The sequence below is a fragment of the Anas platyrhynchos genome, chromosome 18 (genome assembly GCF_047663525.1).
Source record: "Anas platyrhynchos isolate ZD024472 breed Pekin duck chromosome 18, IASCAAS_PekinDuck_T2T, whole genome shotgun sequence".
Taxonomy (NCBI): Eukaryota; Metazoa; Chordata; class Aves; order Anseriformes; family Anatidae; genus Anas; species Anas platyrhynchos.
This window is the reverse complement of record NC_092604.1, coordinates 5,074,432-5,096,440: the sequence shown is the minus strand read 5'-3', so window position 1 is coordinate 5,096,440 and position 22,009 is coordinate 5,074,432. Positions and strand designations below refer to the sequence as shown.

The 22,009-nt window shown below is 47.2% G+C and overlaps 1 protein-coding gene across 7 annotated transcripts in view; it reads right to left on the bottom strand.

The window, feature by feature from the left end:
• The window catches only part of LOC101794161 (voltage-dependent N-type calcium channel subunit alpha-1B), a 297,197-nt gene that overhangs the window by 133,521 nt on the left and 141,667 nt on the right, over positions 1 to 22,009 (bottom strand). For all 7 annotated transcript variants that reach the window (XM_072025248.1, XM_072025247.1, XM_072025249.1 and 4 more), the window contains 2 exons: positions 15,970 to 16,073; positions 2,804 to 2,919 (listed from right to left, as the gene is read on the bottom strand). In XM_072025248.1, the coding sequence (XP_071881349.1) occupies positions 2,804 to 2,919; positions 15,970 to 16,073 (220 nt within the window). The remainder of the gene's footprint in view (positions 1 to 2,803; positions 2,920 to 15,969; positions 16,074 to 22,009) is intronic.

Genomic DNA, 22,009 nt, shown 5'->3' with positions numbered 1-22,009 from the left:
TTCCAACTCTAGCAACTACTCAGAATATGTAAAGTGCTACAGAGCAAAACCAACCAGATTAAGTATTATACTTAAACATTAAGTATTAAGATGCCCCTTTATGAACCAATGGAACATAGTTTTCCACTCTTCCTACCTTGCATCAAAAATAAATAAGAAATAAATGAAATAGCAAAATGCTCTGGGGTGGATACTATAAATACTAGAAGCCTAGAGAGCCTTCCATGAGAAGAGCAGAAAAAGAGTAGATTGGCTCTGCACGCTTTTGAGCAGAATAAAATAAGGTGAAACAAGGTAGAGACGCAGCAGAGAGTGAGAATTAATAAAAAGAAATACCAAGTACACTCCTGAGCTCTTCCTCCCACTGCAGCAGAAAGACATCATACTTAAAATCAAGGAAAAAACATTTTTCTTCAATCAAATCAACTATTAACATGTGGAACTCCTTGCTACAGGATTCATTGAGGTCAAGGATGCTAGAAGGATTTAAAAACAATTAGATAGTTACATGAATAATAACCAAACCCCTCCAGAGTTACATTAGAGCAGAACACCAGGAGCTTTTGCTTTGGCAAAATTTATGCGAAGAGCTTACAACATCTCACTGCCTGGGGCTGTTGCAGGCTGGGTAGCCTCTGACCTCCATTCTGCTTGTTTTTCTCCAAAGCACTTTCCTTTGACCATGGCCACACACACGGTCCTAGGCAAGGAAGAGTGGCAAAATCCATGATTCACATGGGCATAGCTGAAATCCTGGCTTCAGAAACAGAAATGGGAAATCCCCATCGGTTGCACAGTCCCACAACTGCAATGCCTGAATTCCAAACACTTGATTCTCTCTTTTGTCTAGTCTTCATGATATGTTTGTTTTGTATTTAAAGATTTAATAACATTAAGTTGATTAGTTGACTTTAATTATTGTTATTATTCAGCTGTACTAAGAAGCTTTTTTGTTTTAAACATTCCTATTGTATCTTCAACAGTGCCTTTACAAGATATTTTTATTATTCCCTGATTCAGCTCTTTTGCATACACTTGCATGTTCTGTAAGACCTTCTGGGTCTTGTGTTATTAGACAAAATAAAAAAAGATGAGCATTTTAGAGAAATTTCACTGTATATTCATGCGCCATTTATACAGCACTGGCAACACAGAAATAGAATAGCCACAGTCATTCCCAAAGGGACTCAGTGCTTGGAGCAGAGGCTGGCTGTGTATTTTATAACTTCTCCAGCTCAACTTTCAGACCTCAAGGTTCAGCTAATGACCTCCTCGTAGCTTTTATTGGTACAACAGTCCCCAAAATAAAACAAAGCAACCCACATCCCTACAAGGAAATTCTCATTTTATTAATGGAGAAACTGGGTTTTAGAGCCCAAGAAATCTCAGGAGCCTTAAAAGCAAGATGGCAGCAGAGCCAAGGCAGAATCACAGCACTCTGCTCCAGCTAACCGAAAAGCCATTAATTAATTTGATTTTGAGGTAGCAAAAAGCTGTAAACAAACGAGAAGACAAGTTCTAAATGGAAAGGAAAGCAAATGGCCCCTGTTTTCCTACAGAACCACAGAATTAAGGGGAGATAAAGAGTGGTTGCCTAATTGAGGGCACTAGCCATTGAACAGTCACAGTGAATAAAAGTCAATACAACTGGCACTCAATTGTTACTGTGCATAGTGCTCTGGGGAATAATGGGATCAAGCCACCATATAAACTGCCACTAGCTCTTCCTATTTTACATTTCAGACCTCTTTCTCTCTGGCCAGGTTGTTAAAACTCATGTTCAGGCCACTCCTGTCTGAGGAAGCTGCTGCAGTCCTCTTCTCTGCTGGCCAGTGGCTCACAGCGGGCACCAAGGCAGAGCAGAAACAAAGGTTTGTCCCACAGCTTCAGAGCAACACAGCGCCAGTCCTGCCACCAGCCAGCCAGCTGATGCCCACACCACATCAATACACAATGTCGGACCTCAGTTTCCCCATTTGTAATGGGCAGAGGTGAAGCTGACCTGCCTAGGAAGGCAGCTGAAAACCTATTTGTGAAGCCACCGCTTCTTTTCTCCCCATCGTTATTCCAAAAGGCATTTTCAGTTTAAGCTTTGCAGAAATGCAAGCAAGGAAGCAATTCAGCCCCAGAAGTTTTCTCAATGCTTAATGAATTGCACTGCGGTTATGTCAATATATATTAGCTACTCTATAACACAGAAGGGTTATTGGTAATCTTTACCATCCAATAAAAAGAAAAACCTGCTATTTTTGTTAAAAAAAGAGATTTTAGGTCTTTCTTAAAGTTGATCACTGCTTGCAATAAAGCCTAATGTTCAGTTATAATAGTTATAAAGCACTGTTCACATGCGCCAGGATAAGTTTCATGAAAGTGATCTTTGTAGCTCATAAAAATGACACTCCAGTGTATTTTGCCATCATAGCAAGAGAGGCTTATAAAATAGCTGTGGTGGAAAGTAAATAAAATATAAATGACTCATCTCAGGCAACAGTTTCCCCACCACAGAGACTGTGCACTGTATCGCTTTTTGTATTATATCATATTAAGACAATTGCTTTGATCTCAGCAATAAAGCAGGTTGGCCCGACTCCTTTATTTTTGCTTAACCAAACTGGGATCTTCTGCAATAACTTCAGTGTGACTGCACAGGAACAAGCATAACAAAAATAATAAGTGCTAGTTGGGTCCTGTCCAGGCTTTGCTGGCCAGGGATGCCAAGAACTGGTCCTGGGGTCCTTGTCCTTGCCATCACCAGACTCTACGTGCCACGCACCTTGGTCCAACATTAGCTGTGTCTCCTTACCTGCTTTGAAGATCCACTCCAGGTATCCATTTAGCTCCCGTTCTATTTGCTGCTGCCTACGGAGTTTCAGGAAAGCTCGGCGATTTTCTACCCTCTCTCGTTCTTTGGCAAATTCACTATAGAGGGAGAAGAATAAGAAAGCACATCACATAAAGTCAGGGAAAACATGCAGCCCTTCTTTTGCCGTTGAGATTGTCTTCACAAAGCCTGTGAAGTCGATAGCAGCAGGAACCACAGCACGCTACACGTTGCTGCCCAACAAGGTACCACTTTGATTCTACCTCAGCTCTTTCTCTGCCCCTCATCCTGCAGGAGGACTGCAAAGTCCCAAATGCACACAGTTCTGTTCTGGGGCCACACAACATCCTTGCCAATGAGATCCTGATGCGCTGCACCCATCCAGTCAGGCACTACAAATTACTATCCACAACACTAAAAGCTCTCCTCCATCCCTCTCTACCTCCTAAATCACTATCCCCAGATAATTCCCTCGAGAAGCAGAATATTTTGTCAGAGAGGCACCAGCAGTCTTTCAGTTCAGGAAGAGATTTACTTTTCCCAGTTCACCCTCCTCAGAATTTTCCCTCTGAGGGCTTAAGCCAACTTCGACAAACACAAGTTGAACAAGAGCTGTAGGTGAGGTTGGGTACTCTGCAGCAAGGTGAAATACCCTCAACCCAGAGCATCTAGGGTAACAACGACCTTGCTATTTGATAAAATCACATGGAAAGCAAGCAAATTGTCATCAGATTATGACAAGGCTATAGCGTGTGTGGGGGTGCAGTGAATGAGAAAGGAAGCAAATAACACAGGCTGGAAAAAAAAAAAGACTCACCCAACCACTGCAAAAGCCTTTTCAAAGTACATCCTACAGCCTACCTTGAAACGATGCTGAGACAACAGTGCGGCCCCCACCTGCAGACACCCACACTAAGGCTTTCCCCAGGCTGACCTGTGTCACCTCTAGGAAGCTCCTGGTGCTCCACCTGAAGTGACCTCTGCAGATGTACGTGTCCTCTACCATTTGCAGGGCTCCAAAACAGCCTCTGCACCCCCTCGCTTTGAGCACACACCAATGAGTGGTTACAGGACTGAATCCTGTGACAGCTTAACCTGCGTGGTCAGAAGTGTGATGAGGTTTTGTCCCTCATATACACCAGTGCCCCAGTCTTTGTCCCACTCGACATCTTAACATCGCAGACTCCTTTCTTGCAAGCCTTAGTTAACCTCACTAATCACCTGCTAATTACCCATGCATGCTCCTCAGTCAGAATCTAACAAGGAGCAGGAGATGGGAAGGAGGAGGAAGAATGGGAAAAAAGGAGCTGCAAGGGCCAAAGCCAGCTTTGTATTCACAGTCTCCATTTCGCCCCTCCAAGCTGACAATTTGCTCAGTTTGGCAGGACTGCCTGACCCGTGGAGAAGGGGAGTGCAGGAGGACTTGGCTCAGCACTGCGACACACACAGCCGTGGATGTGAGCTGCCATCAGCTGAGCTGCTCTCCTGATTTTGGCAGCGTGCTCCCAGTCTCCTGATTCCCCTCTTCTGTCCCCCACCTTGAAACAGAGGAAGCCGAAACACCGCTCTGCTCTGACAGCTCCTCCTTGGCATGTGTCTGCCTGGTGGCTCATGAGCCTGCACGTGTCAGCTGGGCTGCCCATTTCCTCCCTCTTCTTTTTTAATGTGCTCATTTCTGTTTCAGTGCCTGCTGGTTGGTGCCACGGACCTCCTCTCCTTCTTCATTTCTCTCTGGATGGGGAAGAATGGGATCGGACAGTGCGAGGCGACAACACGCATTTAACCTGCTGGACACGGAGGGGTGGGGGATGATTTCCTGCACTGCTGGCGTGTGTCCCCGTGCATTTCCAGAGCAGGGCCGTGCCGGGGGGCAGCAGGAGGCGATACCCAGCGGGGAGCCTGGCCGAGGGCCGCAGCGGGCAGGAAGGGCAGCAGGTGAGCCGTGGCACCGTTCCCGCGCCCCTCAGGAGCAGGGGAGGGAGAGCTTTGCTGCAAAGCCTTTCATCCTCTGCCAGCTCCTAGCTGGCCTAGGGACAGGGAAAGCTAACTAGGTCTTGTCTCTTTATTCTCAACTTTAAACATGTAAGAAAATGAGGTAGAAACCATAAGTTGCAAGCCTCCAGTAGTTTCTGCGCAGTCATGCACTCATTTCGCAAGGAAACATCACTGAGCCTGAAGCTACCTGCACCCACCAGAAACTGCAGGGAGGCACAGCCCTGTGCCAGAGCCAACCAAAGCAACATCTCGTGGCCTAACAGCCCCAGTCCAGGCCTCCTGCTCCCTGCAGCTGCCCTGTTTGTCCTGACAGAGAGGCTGGGAAGGCAGCTTTCAGGAGATGACCCAGGTACTGTGGGTCTCTGCTCACTGACTGTCGTCTGAGCACAGCAGGCTGGGGACTGGAGTGCCCTGATGGGTGCTCTTCCTAGGGGAAGAAAGCATTGCTCACTCTCTCAGCTCTCCCCAATTAAGCTGGAGTTTTACAAAAGGTTTCCATGTGAAATGCATTAATATAAGCATGCTGCTCTCTCCTCCGCTACATTTATCATCATTCAGGAACTGAAATATTCCCTGTTTGCAGTAACTGGAAAACTCTCAGAATTCCTGCATGAGAGCTTTTCAGCAAAATTTCAGACCATTTTCAAAGACAAATTGAAAAAATCTATCAAAATGCTGTGTTATATCTAGAAATACTTGAGCTGCAATTTTCCTGACAGTTCTAAAAGAAATTGTGGAAAACCCCATAGGAATGTTTGGCAGCAGTAAGTAAGTTTCCTGTTTTATCCAGAATAATTGCTATTTATGCCACTGACTTGCAAAAATCTCCTAAACCTTCTGGGAAACTTAGGCAGGAAATATGCTGCCTCCTGACCAGCTTTTCCTTTAGGACTTTCTTCACAGCTGGTCCTCCATACTTTGGCCAATTTTGTATGGCAGAATATTAAATAACGCTCCTTTGTTGTTGCCCTTCATCAACCACTTTTTCCCCAGAAAAGCCCCCCAAATGCTCCTCTTCCAGCACTGCCTGGTGAGGCATTAGGAGGAGGAAAGCTGGAAGGGTTGGTACTCCTACACACAGCACAGCATCGGGAGACACTGCTTCGGAGGAAGACAAGCTCTGCCTTGGTAGATGACTACAGCATATTTTAGTTACAACATGACAGTTGTGAATAACTGATCCTACAGAGACAAGAGGAACAGACATCAACGGAAGGGCATTCATCATAGAAACCATACGCCACACCAGTCAGGCTCAATGTGTCACATTTTTTTTTTTCCTCCTCAAGACTGGTTAGTGCTTAAAGTCATGAGGAAAATGGATGATTGTCTCTTATCACATTAGGGGGAGGAAGAGTAAAATATATCATGGTGTAAATATGCACTGGAATGGCCACTTCAGAGAAACTCGTGAGCCTCCCCAACCACGAGAGAGGCAAGGTCAATTCATGAGTAAGCATCAGGGGCCAGAGAAGATTATAATCCAATGACATTCTTACAAATACTTTACCTATGCTGGTCTTAAGTGGGGAAAAAAAAAAAAAAAAGTCAGACCAAACAAAAAGGAAAACAAACAAAAGCCCTAATCTCCATTCTCCAAGTCTCTGATCAATTTTTCTATATAAGAGAAAAGAGCAGAGATGGAGCACCAAGTAACATGCCTCCTGGTCTTGGGTTTCATGGTGCACACCCAGGCTTGCTGCAAGACTAATCACACCATTCAAACCTCTGCGATTCAGGTTTTCCCAGTAGAAAGCAGACACAAGTGCTTCCCACTCAAAGGAAAGAGGCAAAAAGAGACGATATAGCATTACTGTCATTGCTACCACTAATAGTGGTGGTGATTAGCAATTCATGATAATGACATAGGTAATTAGCTCCTCATTCAGAACAGTACCACTGAGCTACACATGATCTCATGAAAACTCAGATCTTATAATGGGAGAACAGCCTTCTACTGAATCTAAAGCACTGTTCAGAGCAAGCAAAAACAGCACAGATCTCAGAAGGGCCTCGCTAAGGACTCCCAGAAGGGAATTGAAAAGGACTTCAAAATTTTATGTCTAAAACAAAAATCAGTTTAAGGATTGGTATCATCTCTAGCCCAAGTATTTCAAAGAAATGAGTAAGGCTGAACCTGGATGGCATTGAGGGACATAGCCCTGCCTGGAAAAATGCAGCCCCCAGGAGCCAAAAGGAGACAGATAAATTTAAGTGGGTGAGCTGCTAGCTAAGGAACTAGCCAGGCCTACAGATGTTTGACTGCCTGAATTACTCACAGGCCAAAATGAATTCTCCTGGTGGAGCAACAAAATCGGCCAAGACAGGAGGCTTAATTTGTGAGCTTTGTTGCTCGAACATGGAGCAGTGCCCAAGTACAGACTTGATATTTGACAGCAGCCTGTTAAACAGCCCACATCACTTGGGAGCAGTGAGGGACAGGCTGGGGGTAGCTGATGGAATACACCAACTCCTCTGGTTGCCTGACGTGCAAGCTGGAGGAGCATCACTGCAGGAAGCACGTGCCAGAGGATCAGCAGTGGCACAAATTCACGCGTTTCATGCTACTAGGGGGCTGCTTGGATGAGGTGAAGCACTAAAAATTCCTCTTTCAGTTCATCCCATTTAAAACCAGCAAGGAAGGAACCTCAAAAAACGATTCAGTGCCAATTACCTGGCTATATTTCTACAGACCTTCAGAAAGAACAACAGTGAACTAGGAATATCCATAGGATGCTACAAGTGGAACCTGGAGATAAGAACGTGCACTGGTAGGACCCCAACATACGAACATGCTGGGTGATAAAACAGGTAAAATAGACATGATACTACCCGCATTTTGATAGTAAAGCCAGGTCTCTTGTGCTCCTGGCAAGCTGCAACTGCTTGCTGAGGGGCTGTACATTACTTACCAGACCTTCCGAGTGCCCTAGGGTGTGTTAGTGCACAGGGACCACACACATCTCCAGGCATCCTGAGAGCATCCACATGCAGGCAGAAACACTTAATTGGATTTAAGAGTGGAAGTCCATTTCCTAACATTTATTTTGGTTAACCATCTGTGGGAAAGAACTAGAAAAAGATCCTTCTTCTTTGTTTTGTTTTCTTTCTTTCTCAGGTCCCTGTGATGAAGAGCTTTGCCACCTCATCCTAATTCAGCCACATCCTTGCTGCTTGGGTGACGCCAGTTTTGATAGCTTGGTGGGGGGCAGATTCCTGCTGAGCCCTCCTCGTACTCCTGCCATCCTACAGCTCTTACAAGGCTTACGTGACTGAGTTTGCTGCCACAAACACACAGTCCTGCAAAGACCCCTGCAGCTTGCTTCGGCAGGGTCTGATCTGGTTAATACGCCTAACATTTCATTCACTAACCGCATCAGCATCCAAGTGTTCATAGAAAAGCAGATTCTTGCTGCAGGGAAAGAATTTGTTCTGCAGGTTCATATCTCTGTCTTTTGTCTTCCTGATAGAACAGCAAATCCTTCAGAAGGGGAAGCGTGTGCTGGATGCAACAAAAAAAAGCCCAACACCTTTATGACTGTAACTGTTTATACAACAAAGGACACAAAGCCTTGGCGGTGCTAAACATTTATCTTACCTTGTGCAAACCTGTACTTTGAGAGGCAAAGGCAGAGAGCGAGTCCTGGAAGAAAGGGAGCCCACAGAGAACCAGCAGCAGCAAGATGGATAAGCAGCAGCAAGACAAAAAGAAAGAAAAGCAGCTGCTGGGGGTCCTGGATGAAGATGCAGGAAGAGCCTGGGGACCTGCTGAGCATCCCCATACCCCTCCTGAGGGTGCTGTGGTGACTCAGACCAGCACAGAGAGAGGTGGGCAGGATGGCCAGGAAGGAGTGAGGGGGTCCGAGCAGGGCAGCAGACACCATCTTCCCCTGATTCCTGAAGCATTTTGCTTCAGCAGGGTGCACTGTCACTAGGGAACCAACATTGACTGCAGCACCAGAGACCCTTTGAAATCTCTCTGAGATTAAATAACCAAGCAGAGGCCCAGCACAGCCCCAGCACGACTCCAGGAACCTGAAAAGGGCTGGCAGGGAGGCAGCAGCAGGGGAGCAGGAGTCCTGCAGGGGGCCGGCAGCCTCCACCTGGCCCCCTCAGAGGCCCCAGCCTTTGGTGTTTCTCAAAGGAGCTTCACCAGGAGAGGACCAAAGGCAGCCACAGCAGGGACCGAGTTATTCATGGCAGCAAAGAGGAGGCAAGGAGCGAGGGGAAGGGATGAGGAGAAGAGAGCGCAGTATTCCCTTCAGGGCATTAATCAGTGTGGATGCCTGTAGAGGTGGAAGGCTGAACGGGTAGAATCCAATTTGGCTTAGGAAAGAAAAAGATGAAAACCAATACATCCAGGAGCAAAAAAAAAAAATAAAATCCAGAGCCAATCTATCCTGGCAGAGAGATACAGGAGGCATCAAGGTTGAGAGAGAGCTGGGCACGACAGCGCAGCAAGAATTACAGAGTTTGCAGCACTCTGGGGAGCAAGACAAGAAGTGCAATTTCCAGCAGCCTGCATGTGAGGGGTCACGGCCTGGGGCTGGGAACCCACAAAGCCAGCAGCACGTGGCTCAGAGCTGTGCATAGCTGGCACCTTGGAGGGCTGCAAACAAAGTGGGAGGAGACCAGCAAGGAGCCTGGTTCTTTACCATAGCATCAGACATCTTCACCAAAATCAGCCACGAGAAGACTCCAGGATTAACCAGGGTGTGGTTGTCCTCGTGCATAGGCAAAAACTTCAAGTGCAGAGAAACCCGCAAGCAAAACTTAAAATAATTTGATGCCTCTGCCTTACTGATTTGTAACCATGAACAGAAATGCATGTAGATTATTAACCCAGTGGTCTTAAATACCTCTAAAGCTTGGGCCCAGGTCACCACAATCAATACACACAAAGTGTATCGATTAGAAAGCTTGTCTGAAACAAGAAGGGAAAAAGCATAGAAATGCACTTAGTTTGGGCAAGAAGAAAACCTGAGGGAGGTGGAAGAAAGCTCCTCCCAGGGGTGCAAAGGGATCACACAGGAAAAGTGCTGGAATGAGATGAAACTAAGAAGGCAATTCACCTGGAAAGCCATCAATAGGAATCTCTTCATGCTGGTGACTTTTGCTACCTCTAAGATTCTATTTTCTTGTCCAAAAAAAGTGCTTTGCTGCAAAGTCTGAGTTTTGAACCTTAGTATTAAACAAAGAAGCCCAGAGGAGGACTGAGATTCCTTAGTGCTGAAGATGACAAAGTTCTGTGGCTCCTCACCTGCCCCAGGTTGTCCCATCAGCTGCATGAAATCCCAAATACACCCACTGTTATCTGTCCTACCTGCAGATCCAGCCAACCAAGATGACCCTGGGCATGGTCCAAGGGGTCATTCCCATCTGCCCCAGCCTGAGCTCAGACATACAGACCCAGCTGGCTGAGCAGCTTCACCCATCCCAATGTCCACCACGTAGGAGTAAGGACCGACTCCATCAATCCTGCACAGCCAGAGCTGCTGCTGCTTCCTCCTCATTGCTCTTAAGAGAGGGAAAAAAAGAATTTCTCCTCAACCAGCTGATAAAAGATGAAAGTATCACTGTGGGATTGATCACTCGGCACCAAGCCGGGCTTCACAGTCACTTTTATCACTGAACATAGCAGGAAGATGCTTCAAATGCAAGCTAGATATGGGACATGTCGTGTATTTCTAGAAAGAGAGTGAAGAGGTGAAGCCTTCAATGCATCTTTCTTCCTTTTGTCTTTACATCCAGCTTGTGATAATTTCACTTTGATTCCACCTAATCTGATATGAACTGCTGCAAGTTCCCCAGCTGGGCAAAGCTGGTCCCAGTGAGGGAATGGGACTGGGCAGAGGAACATCGTTTGTCTCAGCACTGATTGCCCAGTTCAGCTCAGTGTATGTGCTGGATAAACCTCTGGCTCTGTTCTTCAAGCCTCCACCCCAGAGTCAAAGCAGAATTCCCAGGCAATTTAAATTTCAGTCTCCTATGCATCATTCCTATCTTGCAGGCTTTAATTTCCATTGCAGCTTAACAGAAGGTCAAATAAATGTAGTCCGTCTCTCCTGTACAAAATCAAAACAAAAAGAGCAAGGGATCTACACTTGGTAAGACATTTAGTTTGCTGAGAGGAAGCTCACATGAAAAGTCATTGCTCCTGCAAGAAACACATGTGCTTCTCCCAGATTTGTGTGCAATGGTGGATTTATTAAAAAGGGTGAAGAGCTAGGAACAACAGGAAAGAGAATATTCCTTTTGTTGTGTCTTTCCCCTTGTTTTTAAGCACAGGTTGAGGAAAGACTAAAAACAATGAGGACGCAGAGTTTCGTATCTTTTCATGATGCAGCTCTTCTAATGCAAATAATTAACAGCAGCCAAAGTCAGATCACAGCAGGTAACAGCGAACTTGGAACTAATTTTCAGGGAAAATGAATGATTGCCTCTGTAATGAGGGAGAAGGAGGACAGAAGAACGCTTTGCCATTATGACAAATTAATCAGCCTAATTCTTCTCCAGCCTCTGCATGTCTTGCAGGCAGAAGTTTTATGATCTCAATCTGGCAAAAATCCTCAGGCTGGGAAAACATGTCATGAAACTCAGCAGAGCAAGTCACCGAGACAGCCGGGTCGGTGAAGTCCTAATGGGGCCATGCTTACCCCTAGCAAGCTGCTCGAACAGCCCCAAGGTCTCAGTGACCCAAGGCACCACAGTCAGCAGTGGAAACAGATATTCCCCGGGCAGGGAGTGTTTAATGTGGCCACAGAACATCTCCCCACAATGCAGACTGCTCAGAACAGCGTGCTGCAGTGAGGAGTGAAAGCACCATTTACCCTAACCCTCAGTTCACCTGCAAGGTGCCAGCACTGTCCGTGGCTGTGTCCCTTGCCAGGCTCCTGCTGTTCCAAAGATGCTACATCCATAGAAAACGTCTCCCTGTTGCTCCTGCACCAGGTGGTCTCAGACAACAAGGGGCAGGCATTGCACAGCTCGGGCAGAGCAGCTCTGGGCAGCATTACAGAAATACTTGCACAGGGAAGATGCAAACTGGCCATCGCAGTGCCTCTTCCCACTTGGTTATTGCAGCCAGATGAGTAAACCTCAGGAAAGATAATTACTCTTCGTTGGCTGGTCTGGAGATCCCTCAGGCTTCACCATAAATATTTGAGGACGTGACACACAGCATTTTTCACACTCGAGAGGCACAGACCCAGGACTCAGATGCATCATCCACAGTGTGCTGCCCTCTCTGGCCACGCTCCGGCTGTCTCGCCACCCTCACCCCTCCTCACCGCTGCGTGAAATGGTGCCAGAAAGCACTTAGCCTTGAAATAAGTCAAATCATCTTCCTCGCAGCCGCCCGTGATCATGTTTATCCTCTTTGCATCGTGTAACCCAAAGCATCCGAACAGTCACATGTGTATTGTACAGGACCATCCAGCTCATTACCAGGCAAAATTAACGCCCAGTTCAACACCCAGGCAGTATGAAACTCTATAATCCCAGCAGCCCACAGAAGAAAGATGCTAGCTGGGCTGAGAGGGGAGCAGCATCAGGATGAGAAACACAGCATCGAAAATCACTGCTAAGGAGGGACAGCGGGGAGCTGAAGGTGCTGATGGAGACGGGGCCCCATGTCCTGGTGGCAAGAGCTGCAGAGCAGGATGGCAGAGGGCTGCAGCCTACTAGCAAGAAATCACTCCAAAGGCATACAAATGAATGAGCATTGGTCAGGACATCTCCACTGCATGGCAGATTTTCTTCTCTCCTCTCTGGAAACTGCAGAACCATGCACAGAGTTCAATAAAAATTTTATGAGGATCATCACTGGGCATTTTCTGGTTAGAATCGAAGCCCAGTTATGGGCTCATGTCCTAGGACCACTGGGTGGTCTACATCTACTACATCTCCATCAGGTAACTTCATCTCAGTACTTGGTGGCACAAGGAGAGCAGAGTTCTGCTGGCAATCTGGCCCACAGTGCTTGTGTCAGGGAAGGGAAAGGAACAGAAGGCAGAGAGCACCATTTCGGGAGGGTATTTAAATATTAACTGATGACAAGAGCACTGGCAGTGCTTTGATCAGCATGCTAGAGGAGGACACGCTGTACAGCAGGAAGAGTCTCATTTAGTCTGGATGACAGAGTCAACATGCTTTTAATCACATCCTTAGCCATGCGCTTGGAGGATTATGTCATATCAACTGTGTCCCAAGATTTGGGGTTATTTTTATACACCAAGTTTTTACCAGCATATACGTATTTCCACATCTCCCTGCCACTTTCCTGTCTTCACTTTTATTATAATTCCAGAAGCAGCAGCAGCAGAGGAGACAGGTTGTTTGCTCTTTATTTTGAAACAGGTAGCATCTCTTCCGTAGCATTTGTATTGCAAATGCTGCCGTATTTTCCTAGCAGAGGAGACTCAGGATCCTAACCAGATCAATCTACCTCCACTGCTCAAACAGATAAACATAAAAGCTAAACCCACCTTATGAGGCAGCTGCCCAGTGTTGACACAGGTTCACAAATAACTACAGAAAGGCAGAAAATTCCATTAGGAGTTATGGAAAAACTCTGTATAATCTAATATCAGTAGGAAGCTCAATAACTTTGTTGTCATTTCAGACTATTTATATTGCCATAATCAGTGATAGTGTCTGCATACCTACTTCAGAAATCTCTGCCTTCCTTATTGTCCACCGAGGAGCACAAATACGTGAGAGAAAATAGTTCAAAACAAACAGCAATAAAAAATACTCAGGTAAAAGACTTTTCTGTGGCTTCCCAAAGCACAGGCTGGCACACTGAAGCTTAACTAATATTCGTGATGAATATGGCAGAATATTGGAAAATAAAACACAACCTTCCCAACAGGATTTTTGTGGAAAAGGGCTGTAACAAAGACCATGCACGAGCCTGGGAAACCAGGGATCTAATCTCAGCTTGCCATTGTGCCTGGGGACATTATGTCCCCTCTTTCTACTCTACTGTTCCCTCTCTAATGTGTGGAGAGGGAAGGTGGCAGAGCATTGTGCCACCCTCAGGAGACTAAAGGCTGCAAGGTGCTCAGATCACGAAGATAAGAAGCAGGTGAGTGAATGCTGAGATAACCCTGTTCATGGGTTCTTTGTAGAACCCCTAACCCTAAATTAATTTTGTTTTATAGAGAACAGAAGGTGGGATATTGCTGAGGATCCTCCACTGCAGAAGCCACGAGAAGGCAGTCACTGGAATGCGGATTGCATTACGTCCTCGGGTGAAACTCTGCCCTGTGAAAGTCCACATGCACTTATCAGTGAGCCCTTCTCTGTAGTTCTTTCAGTGGTCAAAATCTCCATGCATGGAGACTCATGCAAAGAATGTCCTCCAGCAAAACCACTATTTTTCTGAAGTGCTATCTGGGACTTTCTGTTACAGAATGTAATGACAACGATCTCTGCCTTCAGAGGGTCTTTTTGTCTTTGTGGTGTCTTTCCATCACCAGACCGTTCACATATACCCAGGTTTCTACATTGCTCAATAGCTGCAAGCCCACCAGGAGCCTGCTGAGCAATGTGGTCAACACCTGTGCTACGATGTTTATTTTCTTCAGCCTCTCCCCAGGAACTCTTCCAGCCAAGGAAATCAAACCACTATATAGAGTAGAATTTAAAAGCTTCCCTCTGTGAAGAAAATATTATAATCCTTACCACTTACAAAGGGAAACTTGACATACAAAGCTGCCTTCTCGTTTTGTTTTCAACAGAAGATACACATTTATATAATATTCATAGCTTGCCCCAAGCAATGAGAGGCTTTCAGGGGAGCCAGGCTGAGGCCCTCATCTTTCAGTCACCAAATATGTGTAAATCCATCACAAAGGAACAGGAGCCTGCAGGCTGTTGAGCTTCATTTTAGATCACAAGCATCATTTCAGCCAACGTGGGCTGACCCCACTGCGCAACGACGAAGATGAACTACCTAACGAACCACACGTGGTCCTGCCTCTGGTGCTCATTTGAAATTGTATGTCAAACAAGCATGGTCACAAAGCTTCCCATTCCAAGCATCTGGTTATGGTGGGATGTCTGAGGAATGGCTTTGATTCAATGGCTTGCATCGGTTATTGATCGCGGGCATTATTCCTGGACCAGCAAAGTGCAGCACCTGGCCTTCTCCAAGGGCTCTCTTGTAATAGCCCATCTCCCCGTCTTCAAACACAACTGCACTTCTGCTTCCCGCTCCTTACCCCAGCTCATGCTCTGAGGAGGAGGATCCCGAACAAAATAACAACACTGAGCATGAATCTCATCTTTGGAAAACACTTTTCTTTCTCTAGTAACTTAAAGAGCGAGCGTGCAACACTGGAAGGCATTTACCAGTCAACAACATTAACTCTTTTCTCTCTTCCCCAGCTGCCAAGAGCCAGAAATAAATCTAGATTTTTATAGATCTGTATAATTGAGATCACCTGGATGGGCAAGGAAGAAATTGTGTGCAAAATGAGGTGCCAAAGTCTAAGAGCTCACAAACCATTAAGATGAGTCAGATTGTTAAATGTAGATCAAATTTCCACAGACGCTGGGGGCGTTCCAGCTAGGCTTCAAACTTGGCAGCTCCATCTCTACAATGGCCCAAACCCAGAACTCATATCCAGCAAACGCTGAATCCTTGGCTGACCCCCGGGCTTTGAACATCAAGAGACCGGTACGTCCCCAAACTCCAGACATTGGCTTCAACGGCTAGAGATTTAAAAATAAATAAATAAATGAAGCCGAGATCTTTTAATTGCCTTTTGTCGGAGCGTCAAATTTCCCCATGCTGCACAGCTAGACCAAATCCATTATGAGCACTTTGATTTTTAAGGCAACACAAGAGTAAGCGGTGGCTCAACAGGCCGGAGCCAATATAATTAGAGAAATTCGCTTACCTTCTGTGTGGATTCATATCATCTCAATTTAGCCTATCCCATGCCCTATAGCTCTGCATTCTTATAGGAATAGCCCACAGCAAGTGAAGAACGGGATAGGAAGCATGTGAAGAGGAGCGATGTACAGTGCAATGTATCACTTCGGCTTCTCTTTGTCACCTCCATCCTCTCCACAGAGCTAAAACCCACAAACACGCCTTCCCTTCTCACATCCAGGTGGAGACAAGCAAGTCATTGGTGTCTTACCCTGACAGGACGCCCAGCACCAAGTTGAGCATGAAGAAAGAGCCAATGATGATGAGAGGGATGAAGTAAAGCCAGTTCCAGGTATTTCCTGCAGCATCATTTGTCTGGAAACCAAGAGAAGGGGAGAGAGAAAAACAAATATTAATCAGGCTCAGGAGCACCGCAGCATAACGTGCAGGGCAGAGGGCACTGGTGATTCCCCTCACATTTCCTTGGGGCCATCTACCACCGATGTACTGGTCAGTTATGATGTAAATTTGGTAAGTTTTAACCACCAGCAAAAGACCTAACAAACCAAGCTGACTGTCCCACCACCCACCCCACAATTCGTCATCAGCTCCAGCACAAAGATTCACCTCTAATTGCAGAGGGGGACAAAATATGACTTCAAATGACCCACCTCTGTGTAGGCCTTTTGCACCAGCCTCCTCCCTCCCTCCCCCAAGCTGTGAGCTGCCATGTGCTGAGCATCAGTGCCGTATTTACATCCGAACTGAGGCACACAAGGACGGGAGGGAACCACAGCCTTCCCCTAATCCGGGCTGCGTGGCGCCGTGCCCAGAATCTGTGCACGCACACGGCACAGGAGAAGACGAGAAGTCTGCAAGAAACCGAGGCGTCCTCAGAGCGGCTGCAATCCCACATCTGCTTGCTCAGCACTCAGGAATTCTGTCATCAAAACCCCATCTGAGGCTCCCTGAGTAAGCAGCAGCCTAGATTAAGGGGAGGGAAGGCTGTTTTAGTTTATGACAAAGTTTCTGCATTCATCAACCACAAGGGAGCTCTTTAAGGAACTGCTGAAAAGTAAAATGCCACATGGCCATTTACCGGAGCCAAGAGAAAAAATGCAGATTCTTTTCTTGCGAGTGAAGAATGCAGCAACTTGAGAATCTGACGTCAGGTGTAAGGGAGGGGGAAGGGGAAGAGAAAAGACCCAAAGACGTTCCTGCTCTCCTCCCTCCGCCTGCAGCAGGTAGAGAAAACATGGGCACAGGGCTGACCTCTCCCTCCTGAGATGGTGGAGCCCACAGAGAAGCTCTCACAAACATCACCTTGCAGAAAATGCAATCATTCTATCTGATGTCGGTGCCTTTTCTTTGTTATCCATGGTGCTCTTTAGCCACTATCCCCCATCATATTTGCAAGTGAACTTTTGCTGACCAAAAGAGCCACTGAAAGAGGAAGGGCTTTCAATGCAGCCATGGGTATTCCAGCTGGGTGTGCTCAATGCCATCTCAAAGTGTCTCTGCACAAGCCACCTGTGACCTGGGTGACTGATGTCACAGCATTGTCTGCAGGTAATAGCACTTAGGGCACCGATGCAAGCCAACACCTTCCGAGTTGTTTTTAATATGGTACATATCTGCACAAATCCTTCCTGGGGAACCTTCTCCAGATCACACGAACAACAAGCAGTTCTCCAAATAGCTACAATCTTCAGAAATATCCGTGTCAGTTGATCAGTGACTCACCGGGAGGAACAGGGACTAACTAACCCAGCCACCTACCATCCCTCCGAAAGGGACGCGTGTGACACCACCGTGTGACAGACAAATGAATTTGAAGAGAAAACAGGCTGGGAAAATGAGAGCAGAAGGACAGGAAAACTCTGTCCCACCCGTTATCTCATTTTAGGGATTTTGATATGCCTTTACCAACACTTGCCATTGCACTCCAGCCCCGATTCTCATTCTGGTGACCAAGGTGGCAGCGCTCATGCTAGCGGCTGGAGCAAACGCTCCCAATTCAGCGAGGGACTGCCATCAGCCAGGCAAGGGGGGCTGGAAAACCCAAAAGGAAGAGCTGGAGGAAGGGAACAGATGGGAGAAGGGAAACCACATAAACATGCAAAGGGAGTGCAGTAGGTTCACTGCTGCCAAATGATCGTTTATCATTTATTTATTCATTTGAAGCCCAAACTTGGCGACAGATCTACAATTCCATGCCACGATCAAAGCCCTTAAAATGAAATGTGCTGAAATACGACTAATTAACCGCCCTCCTCCGAGTGCTTGCTAGACTGCCTTATGCTCAGGGCAGGGCAGGGCCTTGCTCTGCTGGTCCTGTCTCACACAGGGACCCAGGACAAGCCAGAAGACGAAACGCTGGGCACAAAGGTGAGCAGAAAACCCATCCCGAGAAAGCAGAGCCTTCATGGACATGCAGCATCTTTCCCAGTGCTCCCAAACACACTTGAACCCAAGCAGAGTTTGCGGCAGCTGCTCTGCCATGGTGAGGTGATTTCATGAATCAAAGCTGGGAGCTGCCAGGAAAACCAAACTCCTCTCCTCCAGGAAAAGTCCTGCAGGCACTTCCCCGTGCAGAGCAACCAGGGCTCAGGCTAGGGCCCAGCTCAAGGCTTGCTCATTAAGCAGGATGAGCCAAGAGATCAAATCAATTTTTATGTTCCAGCTGAAATACTTCACCAGAGTAATGCCTGGCTGACTGTCAGTGCCATTTGATCCTAACCACAGGTCTAAGCCACCAGGGAAGAAGCAGAAACAAAACACTTCTAATGATGCACCAGATTTACATGGGGCAACAGCAGGGCTCACAGGAGAGCTCCCTCGCTGCTCACCTGCTGATAGCAGCCACAGGGCTCTTCACAAGCACCACCTGAGCAGTGCCCAAAGCAAGCTGAAGGCTTGCTCCAGGAGCACCCCGGGCACAGGCTCCGAGCAGTTTGTGTCCATTAAACTTGGCAACATCCGACTCCCACAGGACACAGGCTGCATAGAGGAAAACTGAGGCACAGGAAGTCTCAGAGACAATTTGGGGTCACGGTGAAAGCCAAGACCCAGAGGTCTGTTTGTTCTGCATCCAAAGCCCATAAAAACTGTCCACCCACTGCAGTGCTCTTCTCAACAAGCCCAGCTGCACCACGCAGCAGGATGGCCCAGGGCACAGCAGGACGCCCCAGGACAACCTTGGCTTTAGCCTCCTGGGGGCTCTCTCCTCTCCTTCATGCAGCACCAAGCACTCCGACAACATCCCCGAGCAGCAACACTACGGCTGGCTATCTGTGCAGATAAACGGGTGAATACTGTCACCTGTAACAAATGCAGAAGCTAAAAGGTTTCTGTCACACAAGGAGATTAATGCCCTGAGCTCCCAATAAAGCCAAAGGGAACAGAGTGTGCTCCAGCAAAGCACGAGGAGCCCCGTGCAGGCTGTCCAACAGCAGAGGAAGGCCGGTGCTAAAGCTGGCTTTGTCTCCCAGACACAGAGAGCAGTTCAGCCACTGCTTCATTATGCTAACAAGATGGCAGCTGCATCTAATTATTAATTCATTTAAAGGTATGTTTTGAAGCAACCAACTTGAAAGCAGCCTACTGCTGCTTGCAATGTGCTGCAGAGAGCAGAAATGTTTGTGTGTTACCTTTTGGCTTCCTGTCTGCAGCCCTGGCCATGGCCCTGGCTCTGGGGCAGGCAGGGAGGCAAAGCCCTGTGTTTGGCTGCCCTGAAGGGGTTTTTAATGTTGCTGGAGCTTCTTGCTGCTGCAGCAGCTCTGTCCCAGCCAGCCCCAGCCCATCACCACCATAGGACGGGACTTCTCCAGCCAGCACAGGTCAGCAAAGCCCTCCCTGCTCAGCCATCCTGGTAGCGCACCACCAGCTCTCCAGGGACCCTTCCTAAATCCAGCTCTGCGCTCCCTGTGGCTGGGGCATCACCAGGGCCCTCACAGCCCATCGGCCTTGCAGCCTAATCCAGACTCCATGGGGGGCTGATCAGAGGGAGCAGATGTGCTCGGGCAGGGGAAGCAGCATGGAAACACTGCAGCGCTTCCTTGCCAGCACGGCTCCCACCAGAAGTGGGAAAACGCAACAGCCTCTGTAGAAAGGGACCCCACAGCCCCGAGGAAAGGAAGTCTGTGCGGTTCCTACCAGGGTTGCTTAATCACTGTTTGCATCAGTGATGAGCTCCTGGTTCTGGAATCCCAAAACGATGAACGTGCATTAAGTGAAATTTGGTTTACACGCAGCCTTGTGAACAGGCAAGTTACTGCCTCTGTTCGGCGGGTGGCAAACCTGAGGTTTCTGGAGATTTACAGACTGAAAATTAGAGCAAGTCAAACAAAGAATAATCCCCCAAATCCTATCCCCCTCTTTTCTCTAAGCAGACAGCACAGCTGCCCACACGTTCCCACACTCCTCCAGCTTCTACAACAGAACCTAAATCCGTATTTCACGTGGGAGGCGGATGGGGGATTCCCACACAGCCAGGCTTTTGTGCCACCTCCCAGCAGCCAGCAAATCGAACACTAAAGCCCAGGGGTGAACCTGAGTCCCAAGGGATCTGCAATCTGGAGCTGACAGCTCCTTGGAGCTGGTGTGAGCAGAAGACCTGCCACCGCTTTGCACTGCCCACAGCCCCATTCAGCACATGCCAAGCAGCGATAGCGCATGTTTAAATAACAACCTCTTCAAATAAGCTATTAAACGCTGCTGTACCTGATTAAATCCTCTTGGGCAACACAAAAGCAGCAGAACAACAAAGACCTTTGCCATAGGAAAATGCCTGGTGGCACAAGACAGGGACTTTGAATACCCTATTTGTAGACCGTCATGCTACAGTGAACCTAAGCAAAAAATTCTCACTTTTCAGCTTCTCATTTTCCAGTTTCTAATCAAAATACAGTCATTCTAATTGCCTCTCTCCCCGAATCATCACTGTCTCCACTTGCAGCCCTGTGCTGAGAGGGAAAGAGAGCTCAGGGATGTCCACACGTTCTCCACCAGCCCAACTCGGTCACCAAAGATCCTCATGGGAACACACTGACCTTATAGTAAGCTTATAATTAATGAATTATACAAACCTAATGACTTGGACTTGCACTGAGGAAGCCACTGCAGGTTGGGATGTCAGTGCAGGCCAGCTGCCTCCTACCACCCATGCAGCAGAGCCCAGCCCTCCGTGGCATCCTCCCTTCTGTGCCTGCACCTCCTAGAGTGCAGCCACCACGATGCAAGAGCACTCCCTGCTTGCAGCCAGAGCTAAGGAAATGCTGCAAAGCTTCACGGCTTGGAGATGAACGCCCTTCTGCCTCTGCTGCATGTGGAGGCACCTCTGGAGGCAGCACTGAAGAGAGGAGCTGCACAGCCTTCACCAAGTCCCTCTGACAGTGCTTGAAGGCAGCCAAAATGCTGTCACAGGTATTCATCTGTTGGCTTTGTGACTTTAAATGAGACCTTAATGGCAGTGTCTACAGGGGCAGAAAATCACAGACCATCACAGACCATCACCCATTCACCAGCACCACCCTGGATGGCAGACCCAGAACAAAGTGTGGGTTGGTCCTGCCTGCAGACTTCCAGCTAGGGTTCCCTGGCTACATAAACCAGCTTGAGAGCTGCTAGAAACCCGTTTACTTTTAGAATGACTCCACTTAAAACAATAAATAAAAAAAAAAAAAGCAAACCACCACCCTTTTCTAAACATGGAAAACATGGAGCCATTCCGCTGTTTACATCTTTCTTTTTTCAGCCTCTTTGGGCAAGATTCACAACCCTGAAGTAATTGCCCCACATCTCCAAGGAAGTCTTTGTTCTGTCCCATCTTTCAGCATATTCTCTGTCGATACTAAAAACAAGCAATTAGCAGACTAACATACAAACCTTGGAAATGTTTCCAGAGCAGGGTTCAATAAGAAGGGATCTAATTTGACAGATACAGCCAAAGCTGAAACAATGCAGACCTTAACTATTTACTATGATTTTAACCAAAACATGTAGCACGCCTAAAGTTCACTCTTTAATTTAACCAGTGCCTGACACATATGGGGCAATTAAAGTGCAATCTTCCCTTAAATAAGTTATTTAGCATAGGGGAAAACTCTCAGCTGTCTTTGACAGATGAACCTTATTTACCTTTCATCTGATTTTTCACAATTCTCTCTTCACAGCTTCTGTTAATTAGCAACACTTTATGTTTGATTTATTTCTATCTGTTTCCATTCTTAGGATTAGGTGAACACAGAAATTTCCAGGAACAAAGTGGAATCAAAACCACGTAAAGCATGTACAATCAGCACATGGAGCCC